Source organism: Anomalospiza imberbis, chromosome 3 (genome assembly GCF_031753505.1).
Source record: "Anomalospiza imberbis isolate Cuckoo-Finch-1a 21T00152 chromosome 3, ASM3175350v1, whole genome shotgun sequence".
Lineage (NCBI taxonomy): Eukaryota > Metazoa > Chordata > Aves > Passeriformes > Viduidae > Anomalospiza > Anomalospiza imberbis.
The window spans coordinates 106,472,129-106,492,875 of record NC_089683.1 but is presented as its reverse complement, the minus strand read 5'-3'; the positions used below and the strand labels follow the sequence as shown (position 1 = coordinate 106,492,875).

Sequence of the window (20,747 nt, the reverse complement as noted above, 5' to 3'; positions counted from 1 at the left end):
AATCTGTTTGCATTACATCAAATACGATACTACTGTTTATTAAGCATGCTGCATTTATTATTTTCCTGCAACGTGGGCTTCTATTGCAGTGGCCACCTTGTATCATTTTTCAAGGTGGCTGCTCTAATGTTTAGAGAAAACACGATAAAGCTTTTCGTTTTCCTTATGGTAATGCTCAAAGTTGTTTTTTATTGGGCCGTTTTGTTGTTATTTGCATTAAAGGAGTAATTTTAATCATACAAATAGCTGTGGGCAAGTTAAAGGAGGCTGATGAATAGATCTGCTCTAAAGTTCTAGTGGCTGGCAAATTACAGTGTCTGTATACTAATTTATTTAAAAGAAAGAATTGAAAAGAATTACAGTAAATGGCTGTTGCAATTGTATGTTCAGTTTTAAATGACAGTATAATGCATATATGTAACTAGAATGTCTATGGGCCTAAGTGCAAGAAGGCACCATTCTTGATTAATTTTGTGGCTCAAGACTTTTTAAATTGTATGTAAATTATACCACTGTTTCCACATTTAAAGCAATAGGAATCTTATTTCAAATTGCAAACCAGAGAAAAATGCTTAGGCTTGGTTCAGCTACCTTTAAAGCTTTTCCAGCTTCTGATAGAAGACTTTTGATTATGTCTTAAATTAACAACAGAGGAGCCACTGTAAAAAGGATGTGCTTAGGCTTTTCTGTTAGTATTCATCAAACAGCAAGGCAGACAGTATAGCACTTTGATGATGCCTTTGTACAAAGGGCTTTAAATCGGCAAAAATGAATAAACTGTAAAAATTACCCAAATTAAATTGATTTTTTAGATATGTCTTTATATAATCTGTAGAACAGAAAGAGCTAAATATTGAGTCACAATTTTTTTCCAACTTGACACTCCATTTTTTATTATTATATTTTCCGTGATCCATCCAAATTACATTTGAGGTTTGCACTCACAAATGTAATTTTAAATGTTTTTGTTTTATTCCATGTAGCGCTTCATTTTTCTGATTGCTGGTGAATTAGTAGATTAACGTTCTAGAAAATTATTCTTTTGAAATACTAGGAAAAAGAGAACTGATGCTTTTGTAAACGCACTGTTTGATCTGTCTTTTCAACCCTTAGTGACAAGATTAAAGGGAAAAGGCAGAAAGTCAAATTAAAAAAAAAATGCCCAAGAAACTATTCCTATTGCAAGTAAATCTCCCCAATGCTTTTGCCCAGGCTCACCTTTTCTAGCCAATGAAGATGGTGTACTCGGAGGTGTGATAGTTCTCCGCTCCTGCAGGTGTTCAGCCGAGCCTGAATCCTCACAGGAAAAGCCAACTTTACTAGGTAAGGAATTGTTACTCATTCTTAATTCAGCTGGATGCTAACTCAAAATGAAGCATGAAATGAAATCTCTGTGCATGTTTGTGAAGCATGAAGAGTGAAATGAAATCTCTGTGCATGTTTGAAAGCCACAGAGAAAACAAAAAGGAACTGACATTGAAATAATAAAAATCTAGAAAGTGAAATAGGGAACAAAAAAGGCTAGTATTAACAGAACTCCAGAAAAGAGCATTCTTTCTGACTCATTATTTCTAAGCAGAATTGTCATTCAGAAGATTGTTTGGGATGCTTCTAAACCTATGGCATAGATGTAATAGTTGCCTGTGGCAAGGCGGGATGTGTTCCTCATAGGAAAATTTGCATTTATAGCTGGGAGTAATGCATGTAGCTGTTTACTGCTTCTCAACAGCTTATTTGTGAAAAATGCTTTCTAAAAAGTTCTTTATTCCTCCTTTTTGCAGAAGAAAATGTGTGAATTTGGAGAATGCACTTAAAATTTGTAAGGAAAGTTGTTTATGGTTGTTTTTTCTTGGTAATGGCCAGGAAAATCAGTTTAGATAAGTCACAGTTACTATTTGGACAGGACTTTCTGTTGCTCATACTGAAATCACCTGGACCTTGCCTCTACCAGTAGCTGTCTGGTTCCAAAAGGGCTTTACATCCCTTCATCCCTATTTCTGTCCTGGAAACACAACCCCTCTCTTGCTGCTTTACAGCAGAAAAGTGTATTATGGAAAACTGTCATGTGGTTTGTGTGGGAGAAACAGATGGGAACTGTAGACTATGAGCAGAACAGGGTGGAAATGCAACCCTGAAACAATAAGGCCTTGCTAAGGGAAGGAATTTGGGATTGGGGGTATATGAATTACTTCAGGATGACACTTGTGCCATCTCCCTTCCTGTGGTGCTCCTCAGATGTGCATATTTATTGGGTCACATTGACCTGTCTAATGTTACCAGAGTTAAAGTGTTTTTCCTTTGTATAATACTCTGCTTTATTATTATTTACCCAATTGTGACATAATCTAGTGCAACAGCATCCTGCAACATAAATTCTGTCCTTATAAAAAGAGTTAAGAAAATGAAAATACAAGTCTGGTTAAGTAAGAACAAACAAGATCAAAGTAACCTTCCATTCCTGAGATTTGGAAGTGAGAGATTTTTTTCTATTCATTTAATGCTTGTCATTTATATAAGAGAACATATTCTATTAATGAAGATTTGGCAGTTTTTCCTCAAAAATTAATTTATAAAATCCCCATATATTGTACATCATAAGTAAAGACTGTTTGTCCATTGATACTTGGTTTTCTTTCCACTGAAATAACACTGAGATTAATTGTAACACATTACTTTTTCTGTACCATGGAAATTTCCTACCTTAAATTGAATGCAGAGATAATACACAATTAAACATACATAGTATTTGTGTTGTTTGGACTGAAAATAAGTTGGTTAATACTGAAAAACTTCGTGTGTAGAGTAAAGAACTCTCATGTCTTTTTTACAGGAGTCATCTTTATTTCTTTATTTTAATGTTGAAAGAAATGGCAAGGAAGTGACTTATCAAATGGTTGAAAAAAAACTTATCTGAAGATATTTCACATGTAATTTAGAATTTTCAGTATAGTTCTCTACCTATAATGGCTAACAATAACTAAGGTTTGGGCTAGTACAGGCTACTTTTGGTCGTTTCAAAGGCAAAGATATAATATTTTGAGGGTATTTGTTCTGAACTGTTTCTCAACTTCTCAAAATTGAAAGGTGGGATTAAATTTGTCTTTAAAAAAACGCTTTCACTGACAGTAAAAAAGCATTGTGGGGTGCCACGGAGAGGTTGGGCGCCTCAAACACACATTGATTGTGCTGGATATGTTTCACTCTGTGAAAGCTTTTGATTCACCTTTGGTGGTATCAGTCATGAATCTGTTATGGGGGAGCAGAGCACTCAGCTCGATGAAGTTCATTTTTCTTTTATGATGGTATCTGCATATCTGTCAGAATCTTCGAGTCTTGCTGGGATCATCTAACATTTGATCTCCTTCTCTGGTTTAATTGCTATGCAAGAGATGTGGTTCAAAGGATGTGTGCTCAGCAGGCTGTGACCTTCATCAGCCACGTTAAAGGAACGTGAGGAATAGGAATGAGTAAAGGTTTTAAACCCATCTAGTGATGCTTTTTTTGCAGTATGTGAAAGTCACTCTCAAAAGAAATATGTGTAAATGTCTGTTCAAGGCATCTTGTGTAATTCATGTAAGACACCTCCCATAATCCAGAGAAAGAATTTGTGCCTCAGTGCTATTTTTAAGCCTTTTACAGAATTCCGTGAAATGCCTTAAATTCTGATCAGCTTTTTTTTTCTTTCCCCCCTTCCAAATTATGGACTTTATGAATACAAAGAAAAATGACCATGACAGAGAGCAGAAAGAAAACAGTGTGGCAATTTATAAAGCTCCACTGACAGAGAGCTGAACATATGAAAAATGCGCTGAGTAGGAGTGTGTTTGTGTACATAAAGATACCTGCATATGTATTAGGCAATTAAAGATTACTGGAACAGGCTGTTAAACAATTCATAAATCAGAACATTTTCAGACTTCAGGACAGCACCTTACTGGATTAACAGGCATTAACAATACTTGTGAGCAGTGATTAGTTTTCTTAATCATTATTACTGCAGGCATGGCAGTTGGTCTCTAACACTGATATCCTAAATTAGCTGTGAGTGCAGTACCAGAGAGCTGATGTTGTATATCTGATGCTGGAAGTCCAGGTAATCAGACCTGGGAGTGCTTTGCTAGGGGTTTCTTCTTCATCTTTCTTTCTTCTCTTACCTTTAGTGCTCCTTACACTCTCCACAAAGAAAGGGGGTGTTTGCATCTGCTGTTGTAATTCAGCATACTTTTGAATCCAGGACTTCCTCTAATTTTGCCAGAAATCTTTCTTATTTTGTATGTTACTCTGTTTCCATCATACACCTCTCCTCCTTTTTCTGCAGGATAATTTTGCTTTTACCAGATGTCTTTCCTGCCTGATCTATATCTTCAATTCCCATATTGCAGACATGACTATTTCTGCATGTTTGCCTGTATCCTGCTTGGGCAGCTAAGCCACAAATCCCCCTTTACCTGTTGATAGTAGGCCATCTGGCTTTATGCTGCTGCAGGGTGCTTTTGTCTGGGCTCAAGGCAGGCAAATACAAGTTCTGTCAGCTTTTACTGATGAGTGGAACAGGCCACTGCTTTAGAAGTTGGTCCAGTTTTTAACTGCAGTTGGTGTTGATGTAAGTCTCATCTTGGAGGCTCCATACCATCGAAGTAACATTCTTGTTCTGGGTAATAGTTCTGCAGTATGTGACTGCGAATACTCAGGAAAATCTTGTTTCTTTTGAGATTTAATTGCTCTTGTAAGTAGTTTTTGTTCTTTGTTTTTTATCCTTGCTATATTTGTTCCTCAAGACACAGTCTTGTTAAATTGCATCTTATATTTTAAACCATGGCCTTTTTGTAACTTCTTGCATTTTCCTTTATAGTGGAATTTCTGTGGAGCCATACAACAGAGAGCATGTGTGTTGGATACATGTCTGCACAGGATGGCAAAGCTAAGGTAAGCCATGAGGAATAAGCTCTAATACAGAAGGATGACTGCAGAAGCTAGGGAGAATTTGAATTAATGATAATGAAATATATAAGAAATTTCTTTCTCGAAGAGAACAGAAGAAGTAATGGTTGCATAAGCAGTTCAATGTGTCAATTGATTAGGCATTTCTAATTTCTTTTTTTAATTGCAGCAGTTAACAACACTATACCAACATATGTTCCTTGTCAGGATAAGGTACCACAAACACGTGTCCATTCCCTCTGCTGACAGTATTTGGATTTGAATAACTATATTCATCTTGATTCAGTTATGCTGGTACCTTATTTCTCTGTGGGCATGTCTTTCTTCGGATAAAGCAATTGCACCATCAGGGAAGATATAAAACAAACTTCAAACAAGTTCCTAGAATACTCTCTATAATACATAATTTCAGTATTACCATCCATATTTTCAGTTTCTTGGGGTCTTATAATTGATTTTTAATGAGAGAAATATTACATTAAATTTGAATTTAACAGTGAAAACTGGAAAATTCTGTTACATCATGATCAAGGAGTAGGGATTAACCAAGTGGATGAGCCATCCATTCTTAGGAAAAGAACATGGAAGGGAGAAAAAGGAGGGTACTGTAGAGTAGCAACTGGAGCATTTAGGAGAGATGTTTGGAGAACAGGAATGAACATGGGAGAAGCTACAAGCAGAGACCGTAATGGTTTCTGTAGACATTTATGCAAAGGGGGATGTGACCAAGGTAATATAAGAATATACAAAAGAAAAACATCAACATCAGATATTTTACATAGCAGAACTGGTATAACACTCTGTTTCAAGCACTGGAATGGACAAGTTCATCTTCAAGATGTAAAATGTGCAGGAAAAAAAAAGACAAGAATGCCCCAGAAAGACAAGGAAGGTAACAAGCAGGCAATGAAGGAAGTGCTAGTAGGAAGTGAAGTATTTGCTTCACTATTGAATAACTTAGGTACAATTCTTTCCAGATAGCTCTACATGGAGGAGAGTGTGGTTTTACTTCTTTTCTTAATATTTGTTTCAGATTTAGTTGAAAAAAAGTCCAAACTGAAGTTAAAAGCTCAGATTGAACTGAGTAAAACTAAAGCAAGTTCTGCCACAGATGTTCTAGTATTTGCTAGTTAGCTTTAAAATTGTTGCCTTGTGTTTGCAGTAAAAGAATAACCGAGAATAAAGGATATTAAATGTTTCCAGTGTGCACACCTGTCTCTGACTTACACTGTGAAGCTCAAAATGTTATTGTTTCTTCCTGGTAGTGTCTAATTAATAAATAAATGCTAAATATGAAATCTGTCTGGTAATGCGTATTAACATGACAGTGCCATGCCCAGAGTTGCTTTCCTACTCACAGTTGCAACATTTGACATCTGGTGTGCATTGTTTTCATACTGCTGGTAAATTCTCCAGCTGGTAATCCTGATTGTGCTGACAGACACAGCTGCTCTTCTTGGATCACTTTTAAATTATGTTTTTGACCTTCACTGAAGAGTTAATCCCCCTCCCTTTCTTCCTTCTTTGAGTCTGTGGCCACAAATGCTTTCCAGAGAAAAACCACAAACGCTTTTGCTGCTGACTTCTATTGATCAAAAAAAGTCTTCTCTCATAAAAGCTGGAATTTTGTTCTGCTACAACTAGGACTAAGTTATAGATGGAAAACTGGGCTTGAAATAGAACACAATGTATTGCAAGTGAAAAAAAAATCTCTGTTCTTTAATAGAGTGACTGTTTTGCTACAGTTAATTTTGAGTGCTTGCCATGAAAGAATAATGGGATAAGAGTTCATAAAAGTATAAAATATCACTTGTTTATGAGGACCATAGCAAAATGATTAGGCAGCAGCTTGTAAGGAAACATTTGCTTTCCTGTTTTTCTAGGGTGGTAAAGACCTTCGGTCTAGGACTTGAGTTTTGTTCTTAAATGGAGGGGTTGTCATAGTGCCTGATTTTGAACTGGCTCAATTTTTTACTAGACTAATATAAGAATCATAAAAAGGGGTACATATTAAGGGGGAAAAGAGCCTGCTTTTCTATCTTAGTGTGATTCTTTGGGCATGGGAGGTTAATGCAATTCATAATAGGAACTAGCAAATGGTGGTTCTGAACACCAGATGGAAACTGTGGAGGTACAGGATGTCTTTCTTACAAGGCAAACACAGGGTAGATGCAGTTCACCTGCAGACACTGGTGTCCTCAAGACATAGAGACAACCAGTTATCTGTCAGCAACTCCTTAAAAGAGGACTGGGAGAGGACAGTGGAATCAGAGACTTGAAGTGGTTTGTACACGGTGACCTGCTGGTGCTTCTGGCAGCATGAGCTCTCCAAGCCCTGGTTTGGAAGTACCCTTGCACCATGGGTTTGTTTGCTCCCAGTTTAGGCAAGACTGGTTTCTGCAGCTGGCCACTCACCTTCAGATCAGACTGCCTGAATGTTAGCTCACCAGCACCAAATGGCTGAGCCTGCAAGAGCTATGCACTAATAGTGGTTTGTTTTGAAGCATATTTTCTGGAAAGGTGTCCAGTTTTTCTGTTTTTTGTTTTTTGGGTTTTTTTCGTAAAACCAGTTGCCTGGAAAAGTCACCATTATCTGTTGGATTAAAGTGTTTAGTTGAATGTTGCTTTAAAAATGCTGCATAGCCTTGCCAGATGAACTAAGTTCACACCTTATTGCTGACACAGTCATCTCTGTGTGTCCTATCAGCTCTTTCTGGATGCTGGAACTATTTCAGCTCCTCCACCGCTTGCAACTCTGGAAGTGTCATCTCCAGCACCTGCACAGTGGATGTTCCAGTGGCTTCCCTCAGATTCTTATGCCACAAACAGCTAATCAAGGCTGATCTTAGCTGGTTCAACTGTGCTTTTCTTTTTTTTCTTGTCATCCTTCTCAACACAAGCAGCTTCATAATCACTTGGTGCCAGCATTTGTCACAAACTGGATGTGGAAGGACACAATCTTTCATCTCAGCATTTTGGCTCTTTCCTATACTTCTTGAACTAACCTGCACCACCTGGTGCTGCACCTAATCCAGGCTGGTGCTTGGCAGCCTCAGTTATCATGAGCTTAAGGGGCAGACTTGCTCTGGTTTAGGAGTTTCTGGAGCCAAACCTTCCTGAGGCAATACTGTGACAGATTGTTTCAACATCAGCCCTGTTCTTTGGAAGATAAATGGGCTTCCCAAGATCTCTTGAAGCAGAGGTCTTGTATCGCCACCTCTGTGATGGTAGAATTGTCACAGTAGCTGATGCTCAATTCTTTCTATCCATTCAGGAGGCTGTTGGAATATTCTGGGCTGCAGTGGAAGTTTCTGGCTGCAGCTGTGAGAATACATAGAAGCAGATAGAAAATATTAGTTTGTGAATTCCCTCTGTATTCACACAGCTCCTTCTGTAGCAGTAACTGCTGCATCCACAAAGGTTATGACTTCTAGATTGAAGGACTGGGGGATTAAATAACTGCATGAACTGAGGAGATTTTTTTGTTATTGTGTTATTGACTCATTAATTACTTGATATGAATTTAAGCAATTATTTCTTTTTCCAGCCCAAATTTTCTTCTCTTTCTGAGATACTAGTTGGTCTTCAGAACAACCTTCCAGATGCTTGGGTTTCTTTATGGATCCATAATAGATCTAACAACTGCTCATAGCATCAGCTAAGAAGGTCACCCTGTTACTGGGGCTCTGACTTCTTTAGCATTACTCCAGCAGAGTTCAGTTATCATTTCCTATTTTCGTGAACTGATTGGGTTATGTTCTGTTCACCCATAATGTGATTTTAGATTAAAGTGATGAATGGGAAGGAAGGGTGTTAATGGTTAGGTTGCACAAGTTAATTGACTCTTCTTGGTTACAAAGACTTCATATCTTCTTGTTCCATGTCTGCTTACTCAGTGGAGGATGCTTCAAAGGAAAATACATTCTTCAGTCTCAAATGAGAGTGCAGTGTATGCCTGCAATGCGAGTTCTCATACCGACATCTCTTGAAGGTTCTGGCTATGGGTAGGCAGCCTTTCCTTGATTTAATGTTGTGTATCTGTGCATAGTCAGACAGGAGCTCTTTTATCTCAGGCAGGGTCTGCAGAGTATTTGTTTACTCAAGTCCTGCAGTATTCTGCATGCAGAATGTGTTAGTGGCTGGGATACTTACTTTTTCCTGAATCTGACCAGTGTCTTGTCATGGTGATTGAGAGTAGTTGCTGGTGGCTGATGATTCTGCTTGAAGATAGGTAATTCCTCACTTTGTTTTCAATAGTATTTGAAGTCAAAGTCCTTTTATCCCAGTGCACGATCCAGCCTCAATACCAGCAAAATGCAGTTTTGGTAATTTATTTTGTGTAAGTATTTGAAATAATTTATCAGTTCGCTATGTTTCTTAATATTTATAAATCTGCTATATGATCTCTCTAAATGTTTTAAACTTTGGCAATTACTGTAAATGTTGCAATATTTTTGAGTAGTAGTTCAGACTCATACGTTTTAGTTCTTCTAAAAGCTGGATGACTTAGATGGCAAATTTAAAAAGCCCAGTTGTAATATTGAATATAATCCAATTCGGTTGCCAGTTTGAATCTCTTTTTGGCAGCTATTCAGTTATTATAACATGAACTGGTAAGCTTTATGTCTTATGGTTATGTTATGTTATGTTATGGCAGGTTTCAACAATGCAAAGCTACGTAAGCCATTCTTTCCATTCTCAAATGAACCAAATTCACATTGCTTTAAGACATAGTACAGCATTAGTGGAGAGTGTTGCATATTGCTGTGTTTGAAAACATCCATTGGCAGCGACTGCTGTCCACACCAAACGTTGTGGTTGCAATGTTCAAAAAGAAACTTTTATCTTTGACAGTTAATTTCATCTGCCAGTATGAGCAAACATAAACATGGTGGACAGGGAGACCATCTCCAGTTCACTTTTCCTGTGGAGATGTAAGCTGTCATCATCAGCTTTATTCGCCTTTACTGATGTTGTGAAATTTAGCAGAAGTCCTTCCCTTTGTGTTTGAAGTGATACATGTGACAAACACTGATTGTAGTGATTGTTGTTGGTTTTCTGAGGATGGGCTTCTGTATTTGGCTTTGTGAGTGAAAGGTCTGTGAAAGACCTTTGTCAGGAGAAGGGCAGTTTTCCAGTGCTCATTGGGTGAAGAAACACATCTTGGAAGAATCTTAATTCTAATTTGAAAATTAGTGGAAAAATTTACTAAGCCTGTTTAGTGAGCAGAAATATGAAGTCAAATAATTCAGTCATTCATTTCAGACTACAGAGACAGTCTTTTAACTTCATGAGACTGGAGAAGTATATGTCACTGTTCTACTTATTTTCTTTAATCTTTATGCTTGTCTGGAGACTGGAGAATCAGTCAGAAATTTTCATTTGAAAACTATTCTTTGCATACAGTGGACCATCCAGTTCTCTCATAAAAATAAGGTTTTTCTATTTGTTGGAAATAACCTTCAGTGCTAAGATACCGGTTAAATGTTTGGCTCATAGACCTTCATGGAAGTTAACTGTCTCTGATATGAGAAGATAAGTTCACTTTTTGCGTTGGATTCTTGCATAAAGCCAGTAGTTCTGGAACTCTCCCTGGAGTAGGTAAGATGGGTCTGTGTGTGCAGGTATGCAAATATAAATGCAATAACCTTAGCACCTGCAATTTACAATGATACAAATCACATTTGAAGATTCATTACAAGGTTTTAGAATACCTCTACAAAACCGCGGGATGCTGAGCTGATTAGGTGAGTGGTTGGTATTTGTCTTTAGGCTGTCTTGATACAGGTGTGAGTGATTTAATTAGATACATAAATAGTTTATAGTAATATACTTAGCCACAGAATGAACTTGAGCTTGGAAAACTGTTAACTTCCTAAGCAACCTGTTTGTAAAATCATTATTTTCAGTGCACTGAGACCAGAAGTACCCCATCACTGTGTTTTTCTGTTGCTTCCCGACAAGGACCATATTCTGGAGCCTCTCTTTCTATTTTTCCCCCTTTTTTTTTTTTTTTTTTCTTTACTAAGGTTTCACCAAGCAAGATGCACATGGCATTTTCCCATAACAGCAGTTGCCAGTATTTAGTGGGGCACCTTCTCCTGCCATACTACAGGTGTGCGTACAAACCATGGTGGAGGAGAGGTTACCAGGAGACAGAGCAGCAGAATTGCTGCCAAAATGGGCTCTTACTGCTTAGAAAATAAATTCAGCATGTGTGGTCAGATGGTTCTGATGGTGGAAGTGTGTACCCAGCTAGAAGGCTCCAAATTTCTAACGAATATGTGAGTTTGGTGCTACTCTTTTTTTCAGGGAGCAAAGCTGTCAGAAGCAATTTCCTGAAGGATATGGTATCTTTGGTCTTTCATTATATTTCATCTCTTTAGTGTAATGAATGGAAAAAGTTTGTTTTATAAATTATTCTGTCTAAAGCATATCCTGAGTGTGTAATAAGAGTGCTAAACACATGAAGTACTCCCTAGATTTGCTTCAGAACTGAATGTGCTGCCATCTGGTAGTTGTACTCTGTCCTCTTGGCAACGTTTGATTGATTTCAGCTTTCTCATGCAGCACTGTCTGTCTCTTGGCTGAAATTTTATATATTCATTTTACATTGTATTTATGCTTTTGATGAAAGACAAATTCTCTAAGTTGTTGTGACAAACTGATACTTTTATGTGAATAGAAGGAGGAGACTAGCTCTTTAGAAGAAAATATTTTTCCTATTCCTTGGTCTCAAGGTTGTTTCAGGATCCTTGTCTATGAGACATGGAGTAATATAATTCAAAAAGATGAAACCATATATTGTTCTTATAGTAGTATTCCATGTATCCCAGGAAGAGCTATTAGTTTTGTAAGTAGTAGGGAACTTCGCAGTGTGTGTCAGAAAGCACTGGGAGAGAGTAACATTGCGGTGTCTGCAGCACTGTGCTTGGGGGGATCAGTAGTTCCATGATGTTGGTTTGGTTAGGAGGGAAAGAGGGAAAACACTCTCTTTGGATGTCAGGAACACAGAGCAAGAATCAGCATTGCAAGGTTGGTTAGCTGGGCTTTATAGAGGGGTAGGAAGCAAAAGATCAAATGTTTCTTCCAGCATTTACCTTTTTTCCTATGGAACTGTGGGCAAGAGATTCCTCTTCTAAGCTGCAGCAAAAATATGCAGCTGACTGCAGCAAAAAAATCTGCAGCAAAAATGTGGTGACTGACTGGTGTCCCAGATGTTGGTACCTCATCTCCTACTGGACCCTCACCAACCTTGCTTTTCTCTGGGAAGGCAAAGCAAATCAGAATATTCTTGGGACAGTAAAATGCCTATATATGAAGCTGAAGATATGGATAACTCATCATTCCTAATCTACCATTCTTTGACATACACTTTCCTCAAAGAGAGGCTTCTGTGGAGTTGAGTGGAGGATTAACTCAGAAAAAAAATTTATTTTCCTGTTTTTGCTGGTCCCAGGCACAATTTCTTCTGGGTGTAGGTTCATTCATTCATGTGGCACACTAATTGAGTTCAATTAAAACCTTTCCAATGTTCTTCTTTTTTGTTTGCTTTTTTATTTTTAAGTTTCTAGAATCTAAACCTAATTGACTATACAATCTGGACTTAATGTAAAATATGATGTTGGGATATAAAAATGTAGCGAACTTTACAAATAAGTTCTGTGGTTCATTTAAAATATTCAGTGTTCTTTGATGTTTCTTTTTATTTACTGGAGCTTGTTCTTATGGTTAAGAACAAGGGAGATATAAATGTAAGAATTCGTTTGGGAGTTTTCTGCAGTTGTCTTGACATGAATGTTACCCTTTCAAATTACTTATTAAGTAACATCTTAAACATTATCATCTTAGATCTGTCTCATTTTTGTTCTGCACAAGGCAGCCATTGGTCAAAGTAATGAAAAGTAGTCAGTGTAAGCCAGATCTGTATTTGCTCCACCATAGAAAGTAGGCAGATAAACAGGATGCCAGTAAAGGCTTTAAGAAATGCTTTGTTATATGTAGTTTCAGTGTTTCTGCAAATGGGAGACTTCAGGTGCTGGTGTGTAGTGGTTTGGGGTCTTGTGTATGGGGAATGTGTTCCTCCTGACATAGGAAATGAGGTTTTCTACAGGAAATGTGTTTTGAGTGGCTATTTAAGCACAGATACTTGCTAATGTATTAATAGATAGTGACTACCTGCTTATCCCCTCTTGTACATTTTCCTCCCCTTGCTCAAAAACTTATTAGGATTAACTTACTGGTTTGCTCTGATTGCAGTACCTCGCTGAATGACAAATGGCATTCTTCTAATGAGGAAACAAATTTGCTACCATGCCCACCAAACTGTGCTGCTTTTATACTGTCATCCTTTTCATTTAGAAATTTTTACAGACCTGGAAAAATATCATGGATCTGTCAGTCATAGAATAAAAAAATACCTTTCTTCCACTTGATTTTGTTCCTTTTAATTTTTTTTTTTAATTTATGAAATGACATCCACAGAAAAAATGTCAGTTACATTTTGAGGGAAACTGTAAAAGACTTGAACAGATTATTTTCTTCTTGGAGTGGTAAATCACTAATCAATTGTAACTGAAATTGTTCTGAAAGTAGGAACATGTTCATATATCAAACAGGAAAGCCAGAGGTCAAAGTTTTAGCAATAAAATGAAAACATTGAAATGTTTTAAGTTTAATCTTACTCTGTGATTTAACTGAAAACAAGACCACCTAAGTGCAGGCAGCAGGATACCCCCCCTTATCAAGACAGGAATTAAGCTGCTCAAGACACAAAATGTTTTTTCAATGTAATGAACTGAGTTTAGAGTCTCAAATCACTTCCTATTCAATTGAAGCAGATTTTTCTTACTGAACTCTTACATTGTACATTTTGTGACAACCCATTACCTCATTGCAAATTATACATTTTGCAGCTACTAAATCTTTTAAATGGGATAATGTATGTACAAACAAATATGTGGTGGGCTGCGCTTACAGGAAACTGTAGTTTCTAAATGCCAGCAACGTTATGTTGTGAGCTTTATACCATAGTAGGAATCATTTCTAGTTCCTAATTTATTAGAACATGATCAGTTTTCACAGTGTAAAAACATGTGCAAAGAGGGATAAAAAGTCATTACTCTTAACAGTAAGTCAAATTATCTTTTCATAAGCAGATGCTTTTGCCCATTAGTAATAAAACATACCGAGTATATAAAGGATCATTAACAGATTTTTAGGATCACCGAGTTACAATTCAGCTATAAACTGAAGTTTTGTGTACACAGACAAACATACACACTTCCTGGCTGAAATATTCCAATGCCTTCTCAAAGGCTTTTAAATTTTTCTGTGGAAATGATGCCTATTGGCTTAAACATATTTGTTTTTTGGGTTGATTTATTTGGTAGCTGGCAACAGTCTTTGTAGTTTTTTACGTGGATGTGTAGGTATTTCTTGCAGAGAAATTTCTTATTTGCATCCTGGTCACTGCAGTTGCCTTATCCTCTGAAGTGTTAGTTTGTCTGAGGTTTCTCAGAGGTGTATTTCTGTATGCAGTAGTAAAGACTTCTGAGTCGCCCTAAGAAACAGACTTATAAACCATGAAATGCCAGAAGTATTTTCTTTTGTCTTCACTCTGGATATTTCTTTCTACTTTCAGTGCATTGATTCATCCAATTTGCCTTTTCTATGCATCTGTCATGGTCTTTCTCTTCATGTGTTAAACATTAATGCAAACAAAATAGAAAAAGAATCTCAGTTGCTTTTCAAGCTGCTTTGTAGTTTGTCCTCAGACTTCAGTGAGAGAACAACTTAATTGTTCAATACTTACAAACTTACTTTGTCCTGCATAATTTTGCCTTTTCTCAGTCCATAATATTCTCTTGACTTTTCCACAGACTCACATTTCAAGACTTCCTCCTGGAGCTGTGGCAGGACAGTCTGTGGCAATAGAAGGAGGAGTTTGCAGGCTGGAGAGTCCAGAAAGCAGCTGATTCTTCACTTCATTGCAGAGAATGTGAATGACTCTTTGTACAATAAGGTTTTTTTTTTTTGTGTTTTAACAGATGTTGGAAATTCTGCTTTTGTTTTATACTCCGTATTGCAACCATGTGCACCACAACTTGAGACAAGTGCTGCTGTAGTTTATGTTCTCACTGTGTGAATGGGGGTTATGTGCATGTTCATTTGTCCCATGGGATATATAGGAAACTCCCCAGATAAATAGGAACACTCCCAGTTGTGCAAAGATCATGTATGATTAATGATTGCATTTTCATTTTTCTATGTTGAAAGATAGCCAAAAGTTAAGAAAAAATAATTTAAAGATACAGTCACAATTGTCATTCATATTCTAAATTTAAAAGTAACAGGCCTTTGAAGTGGCTTTATAATTATGCAAAAAATGATCATGGTTTCTAAGTTTCTTAGTGGTTTAAGGAAATCCAGAGGTGATTTAAACATGAGTTGTTTTTTTCCTCTCCAGTAAGGAGGATTTTTTTTGTTCAAAGAATGGTTTCAGTGAAACAAACCAGAGCAAAATTAAGGCTCAGATTGTTTTTGAATAGTCTTATAGGTCATATCTGTGTTCCCAAACCAAGATGTTAATAGCTCAAAGCTGTATGTATTGCAAAAAGCTATATGAAGATAACATATCGTTACGCAGTCTTTATGTATAATGGAATATTACACTGTAAATAAGAAAACAAAGTTTATGGAAAGATTCGATATTATTCTTCACTTCTGCTTTAAATCTATTTTTAAGAGAGGTACAGAAATGAACATATTACTGGATGCGAAGTGCAATGTGTATCAAGTGGCTGATGGGAGGTCTGACACTGAGCTTTCGTGTTGGCAAAGCAACTTCCTCATGTCCTGCCGCAGCATGGGTATATATATAACTGTGTGTAATATGTATGTACTGTGCATAAATTTACTGTAACTCTTTTTGATACCTTGAACAAACCTGCAATGTAAAACAATGTAATCCTTGTCTGCCTTGTGAAGCATTGGCAGCTGAACTGTCATTTGTCACCAGTTTGGCTATGTGAGCCAGGTTGCCCAAGTCCTAAAAGTGAGTTCTGATGTAAAACCTTCCACTCAGTCCTTTTTCCTTCTCAGCACTGGCAGCAATAGAAGACTTTTGTAATTGATTCATTGTCCTGATAAGTATGCCAAAGAGAAACTCAAATAGTTCATCCTTTTCCCTGGTGGATATTTGATAATTCTGTTTTCAGAAATAGTGGATGAATAGATATTCAGACTGTATTCGCTTAATCAGGCATTGTACTTGCCTGTTTTGTAATATTGTGCCTGCCTATAACAGACATACTTGACTGATTAAATGGTTATATTGATTGTAGTACCAATCTTTCATGGAAAAGAATAAATTTTTTTTTAATAGCTTGAGTTAATTTTCACTATTATACTACATCATACATTGAGATACTGTCATCTGTGTATGGTTTTTTAATTGTGACCTCAGTGTAGCCCAATAGTTGAAGATATTTCAATACAGCTCTGTAAATAATATAAAACAGCAGCTTTCCAGATTGCACAACAACAACGTGGAATGTCTTGAAATAGTTTGTGCTGAAATACAATGCTTGAGGTTGGATCCTCAGTGGTACAATCATGGTCTGAGAAAATGAAGGACCCTTCACTGTGTGAAGTGAGTGAAAAATTGAAGATCATGTATATGGGTTTGTACATAGCCAAATTTGAAAATGGCCTTGTTTGAAAAGCTAAAGGAACAGCATTAGCCTGCTTTTATTCTGAAAGTGCTTTTCTATACTGACATCATATAGAAATTTTGGCATAAATTCACTCTTTCATGCCATAAGCTTGTAAAATGTAAATTCATAAATGCTTTCTTCCCCTTACTTGCTTAATCTCTCTTTTTGGAGGTTTGGATTCCAGCACAGGATTTTTGTGGTTTGTTTTTACTTTATTTTTGTATCTATACAATACTCCAATCAATTTGTTTTTCTTCTTTTTGGTGCAGGGTTTATGAGAAGAAAACCATCTTAGGATGTATGAATTTTGGTATCAGTAATTGTGAAGACTGACAGGAGCAAAATTTCCTATCAAACTCCCACTTAAACCAATGAAATATCTTACACGACTTCAATTATGCAACTAATTGTGCTACTAGTGCTATTTTGAGCTTAAAAGAGGCTTATGAAATACAAATGGTGAGGAGGGACACTGCAATGACGTATTCTGTAAGCCCTGTGTGTAATGAGTAACCATTGCCACTGGCATAAGCAAATACAGCCCAAGAGGAAATTACACTGTGGACAGCAATAGCTAATGAAATTATAAAGGAAGGGTGAGCAAGTCAAATACATAGAAATAAAATTTGAATGCTGTCGATTTTATACTCAAAGACACAATTACATGTCCTAAAAGATTAGCAGACAGCAGACAGGTTGGTGCTGGAATAGTCCTATTCAGTCTTCAGCCATAATAAATTTTCTTGCTTAAAGTTTCTAATAGGCTAAACCAAACCTGACACATAACCCATTTTTGTCTTATTTTGCTCCTGTGCCTTAACAGCATGAGCCTGCAATGAGTGATTTCAAAGGGCTCCAACTGAGCAAGTTATGGAAGACAGGTTTGTTACACTAAAAAAACTTTAGAGGAGATTTGAATTCCAGTTGTGGGGATTTTTTTTTTGGTTGGTTGGAGTTTTTTTAAATAAAAACTCTTTGCAGTTCCATACAAATTAAGACTATGCTTTTTTGCTTGTAAATTAACCTCTGGAAATGCTGTGGCATATGAGAGATTTGGCTGAGGTGGAGGATGAGAGGACTTGGTTTAGAGGAACTGCAGCCATTCACGTGTGAAGGACAATACAGAAGGTGCTGTAAAAAGAAGGAAGCCTAAAAGAAAACAAAGCAGGTAATAAATCTAGGGTTACTAGCAAGGTTGGGGTAACTGCTGTTGTTACTCAAAATGTGAATTAAAAGCAGAATATAGAAAAAGTAGCCAAAGGAATTGGGGCAGTATTTCACAGTGACACATGGTCATTGTGCAAGTGGACAGTCTTTGTAACCCAGTTTTGAGCAGAATGACGCAGTGTTGCGGTGTCCGCCAAGTGACCACTTGGTGCCTCCCTGCCAGCTCCGACACGGTGACTGCAGGGGACACTCTTCTGTGCTTGGAATGCAGAAGGGCGGCTAAGGGCTGCCAGCCCTTTCCTGGAAGAGACACGGCTGACGATGGTGAAGGAAAGGGAGTGGGCAATCCAGCCAAGGTTTATTAGAAACTCCAGGGAGCTGCTGGCCTCAGGGGACACAGCTCTGGAAAGCCCCCAGAGAGACTGGACAACACCTTTTATTGGGAGGTGGAAACAAGGGAGAGGTCCAGCTATCCACCAACAAGGATAAGGGGGAGTGAAACAAGGAGTAACTGACAAACAGAACAATCTATTAGGGAGCAGGGTAGGGGGGACCCCTGGCCCTTGTCCAATCACTCAACGCCCTTTGTGGAAGCTTCTAGAGAAAGGGGATGGGGAGCCGAGTGATGGACAAGGTGCCAGGGAGGGGATATGAGGATTGACAGGGAGGTTTCCAGGGATTTGGGAGGAGTGGGGATAGGATTGATACTTTGGGGAAGGGGAGGCAACTTAAGGTGAGACCATGAACGGAGGGGGAAAACAGGAACAGACCAAATAACACAAGACAACAATGCAGGATTAGATGGGAAGCTCTCAAGTGTGTTATGAGACTTTACATGCTTGTTAAAGTGAAGGCTTGCAATTTAATGATTTCTTTTTCTTCCAGTTGTTATGTGAGTTGTTTACTTTGAGTCAGTGAGGTATATCAAGAGTTCTGCCATTCAGTCATAGCAGGATTTATCTGTTGAAAGGCACTGAATTGCATGGCCAGTTTTTACAGCATTGTGTGTGCAAATAACTGAGCACCATCTCCTCATTCTCAGAAGGTTTGCCACTCTAACAGAATTTGGATCAATGTAATTCTGGGTGACTGACATCCCATCCCCTTAGTAGAGAGTCAGTTTTTCATATTAAAATATGACTTAGGCAAAGAACCTGGTTTTCAGGTCAGCTTGGTTGATAGGAGAAGGCTTAGGAGAGAATTGAAGAGTTGAAGGGGAAGTTTATACTGTAGCTGGGTAGGGAAATAAAGGCTCTTGTTAGCGGAGTATACAGAATAAATTTGCCAGCAGGGGAGAGGAGAAATCAGTGGGAAGTGGTAGAGGGAAAACACAATTATTTTTGAGGAAAAAAAAGAATAAGAGACAGTAACCAAGAAACCTGGATTTTCAAAGAATTGATATGTCCTTCACATGCTATTAGGGCTCTTCTTCCAAGGGATATTTGAAGAGACAAAGTATGAATTGCTCCCTTACACTTGGTTTTCACGTGAAAGATTTGTTTTGGTTTACAGCAAAGTGAAGACAAACACAATTTCTGTGGCTTTTAGCCTCCATGTAGTGTCAGCAGAGGTTTTGTAGATTCCTTGCAGGAGGGTTGGGAAAGGGCCACTGCCTCATACCAGAGGCCAGATCTGCCAAGAAATGCTGAGAAGCTGTAACTTGCAGGAAATTGTGTTGAGATTTTACATGGAAGCTTGTGGCAAAGGACTCGGGTAGTGGGTCTAAGGACAGCGTTACTGATTAATAAAAATTTACCTCTTTTCTTTTTGCTCATTTTTTACAGGAAAGCTTGTGGGAGGTTTTGCTACTGTAAGAGCCCCGTGCTTGATTATTCACTCTACTGGGAGATAGCACAGAGATCAGGAGGACTTGTACACTGACTTTTATTGTAGATTTTACAGTGACACAGATTAGATTGTACACATTCCACATAACCTGGGGCTTAAATCCCCATAAACACCATTAGCATCACTTGATAGGGATTTAAACACAAGAGTTGTGTCTTGTTACCCACTCCTGTCTACCTAATGAAGCAAATAAAGTGTGTCAGCATGAGTAGCAGGTATGGTGGGACCTGCTTTCCCTTAGCCTTGTGCCTAAACCATCGTACCCTCCCTTACCTGCGAGGTCTCAGTGATAATGTTTTATTGCTGCAAATATCCACTGAGGCATAGAGATAGAGACCAGCTAAGCTCATCTTTCTGAAACAAAAAGCCTTTCAAAGTGAAATGCCATTTTCAGGAAGCGTCACACGAAGGCAAGTGTCTGAGGTGAGATCCTATCCCCAGTGAGGTCACTTGGAGCTCAGCCATCAGCTTCGGTGGAGCCAGGATGTCATCCTTGAAGGTATTTATCTTAGGGGACTCAAACTTTATGAGTCCCTTAATGCCAATACTGAAGGCTTCAGAAATGAGGTTGTGTGAGATGTTTTGATGAATCATTTTTTGGATTATCTGGGAATATCTATTGGGTGTGTAGGGCTCCAGCAAGCCAAATGGAAGAACCAAACCACAGACTCCTCTGGGCAAATAATCTGCTGTAGCCAAGCAATGACTGCACTAAAAGGAGCTAAAGGGCTCTCAGCACTGTTTCATAATTCACAAGTTTTCCTAAAGATGATAATTTCTGCAGCCCTGGTTTCACTTCAGGTACATGTGAGTGAATGGTAGCAACAACATCCCATCAGAGCACAACCTTAGGCAAGGATTCCCATGGTACAACTCACTTGTGTCAAACCACTGTGTCCCAGATAAGTTCCAATAAGCCATGAAACCAGCCTGGATTGTAACATCTTCTGTATGTACTGTACCTGTGATAGAAATCTTACTGAACTTAGTTTTTAGAATTTTTTCCTTAAAATGTGAGTTGTGACTGATAACAGCCACACAATGCAATTCTGTGTTGGAGATCTCCTGGTCCTG

At 38.0% G+C, this 20,747-nt stretch overlaps 1 protein-coding gene across 6 annotated transcripts in view; it reads left to right on the top strand.

Moving 5' to 3' along the window:
- Positions 1-15,915, top strand: part of TASP1 (taspase 1) — a 77,888-nt gene extending 61,973 nt beyond the window's left edge. For 4 of the 6 annotated variants that reach the window (XM_068186307.1, XM_068186310.1, XM_068186305.1 and 1 more), the window contains 3 exons: positions 1,213-1,323; positions 4,853-4,926; positions 5,752-6,139. In XM_068186307.1, the coding sequence (XP_068042408.1) occupies positions 1,213-1,323; positions 4,853-4,926; positions 5,752-5,922 (356 nt within the window). In that variant the 3' untranslated portion in view covers positions 5,923-6,139. Of the gene's footprint in view, positions 1-1,212; positions 1,324-4,852; positions 4,927-5,723; positions 6,140-14,822 lie in introns of those variants that run through there. The other 2 variants (XM_068186309.1, XM_068186308.1) reach the window with 2 other exon arrangements.
- Positions 15,916-20,747: the final 4,832 nt, after the last annotated feature.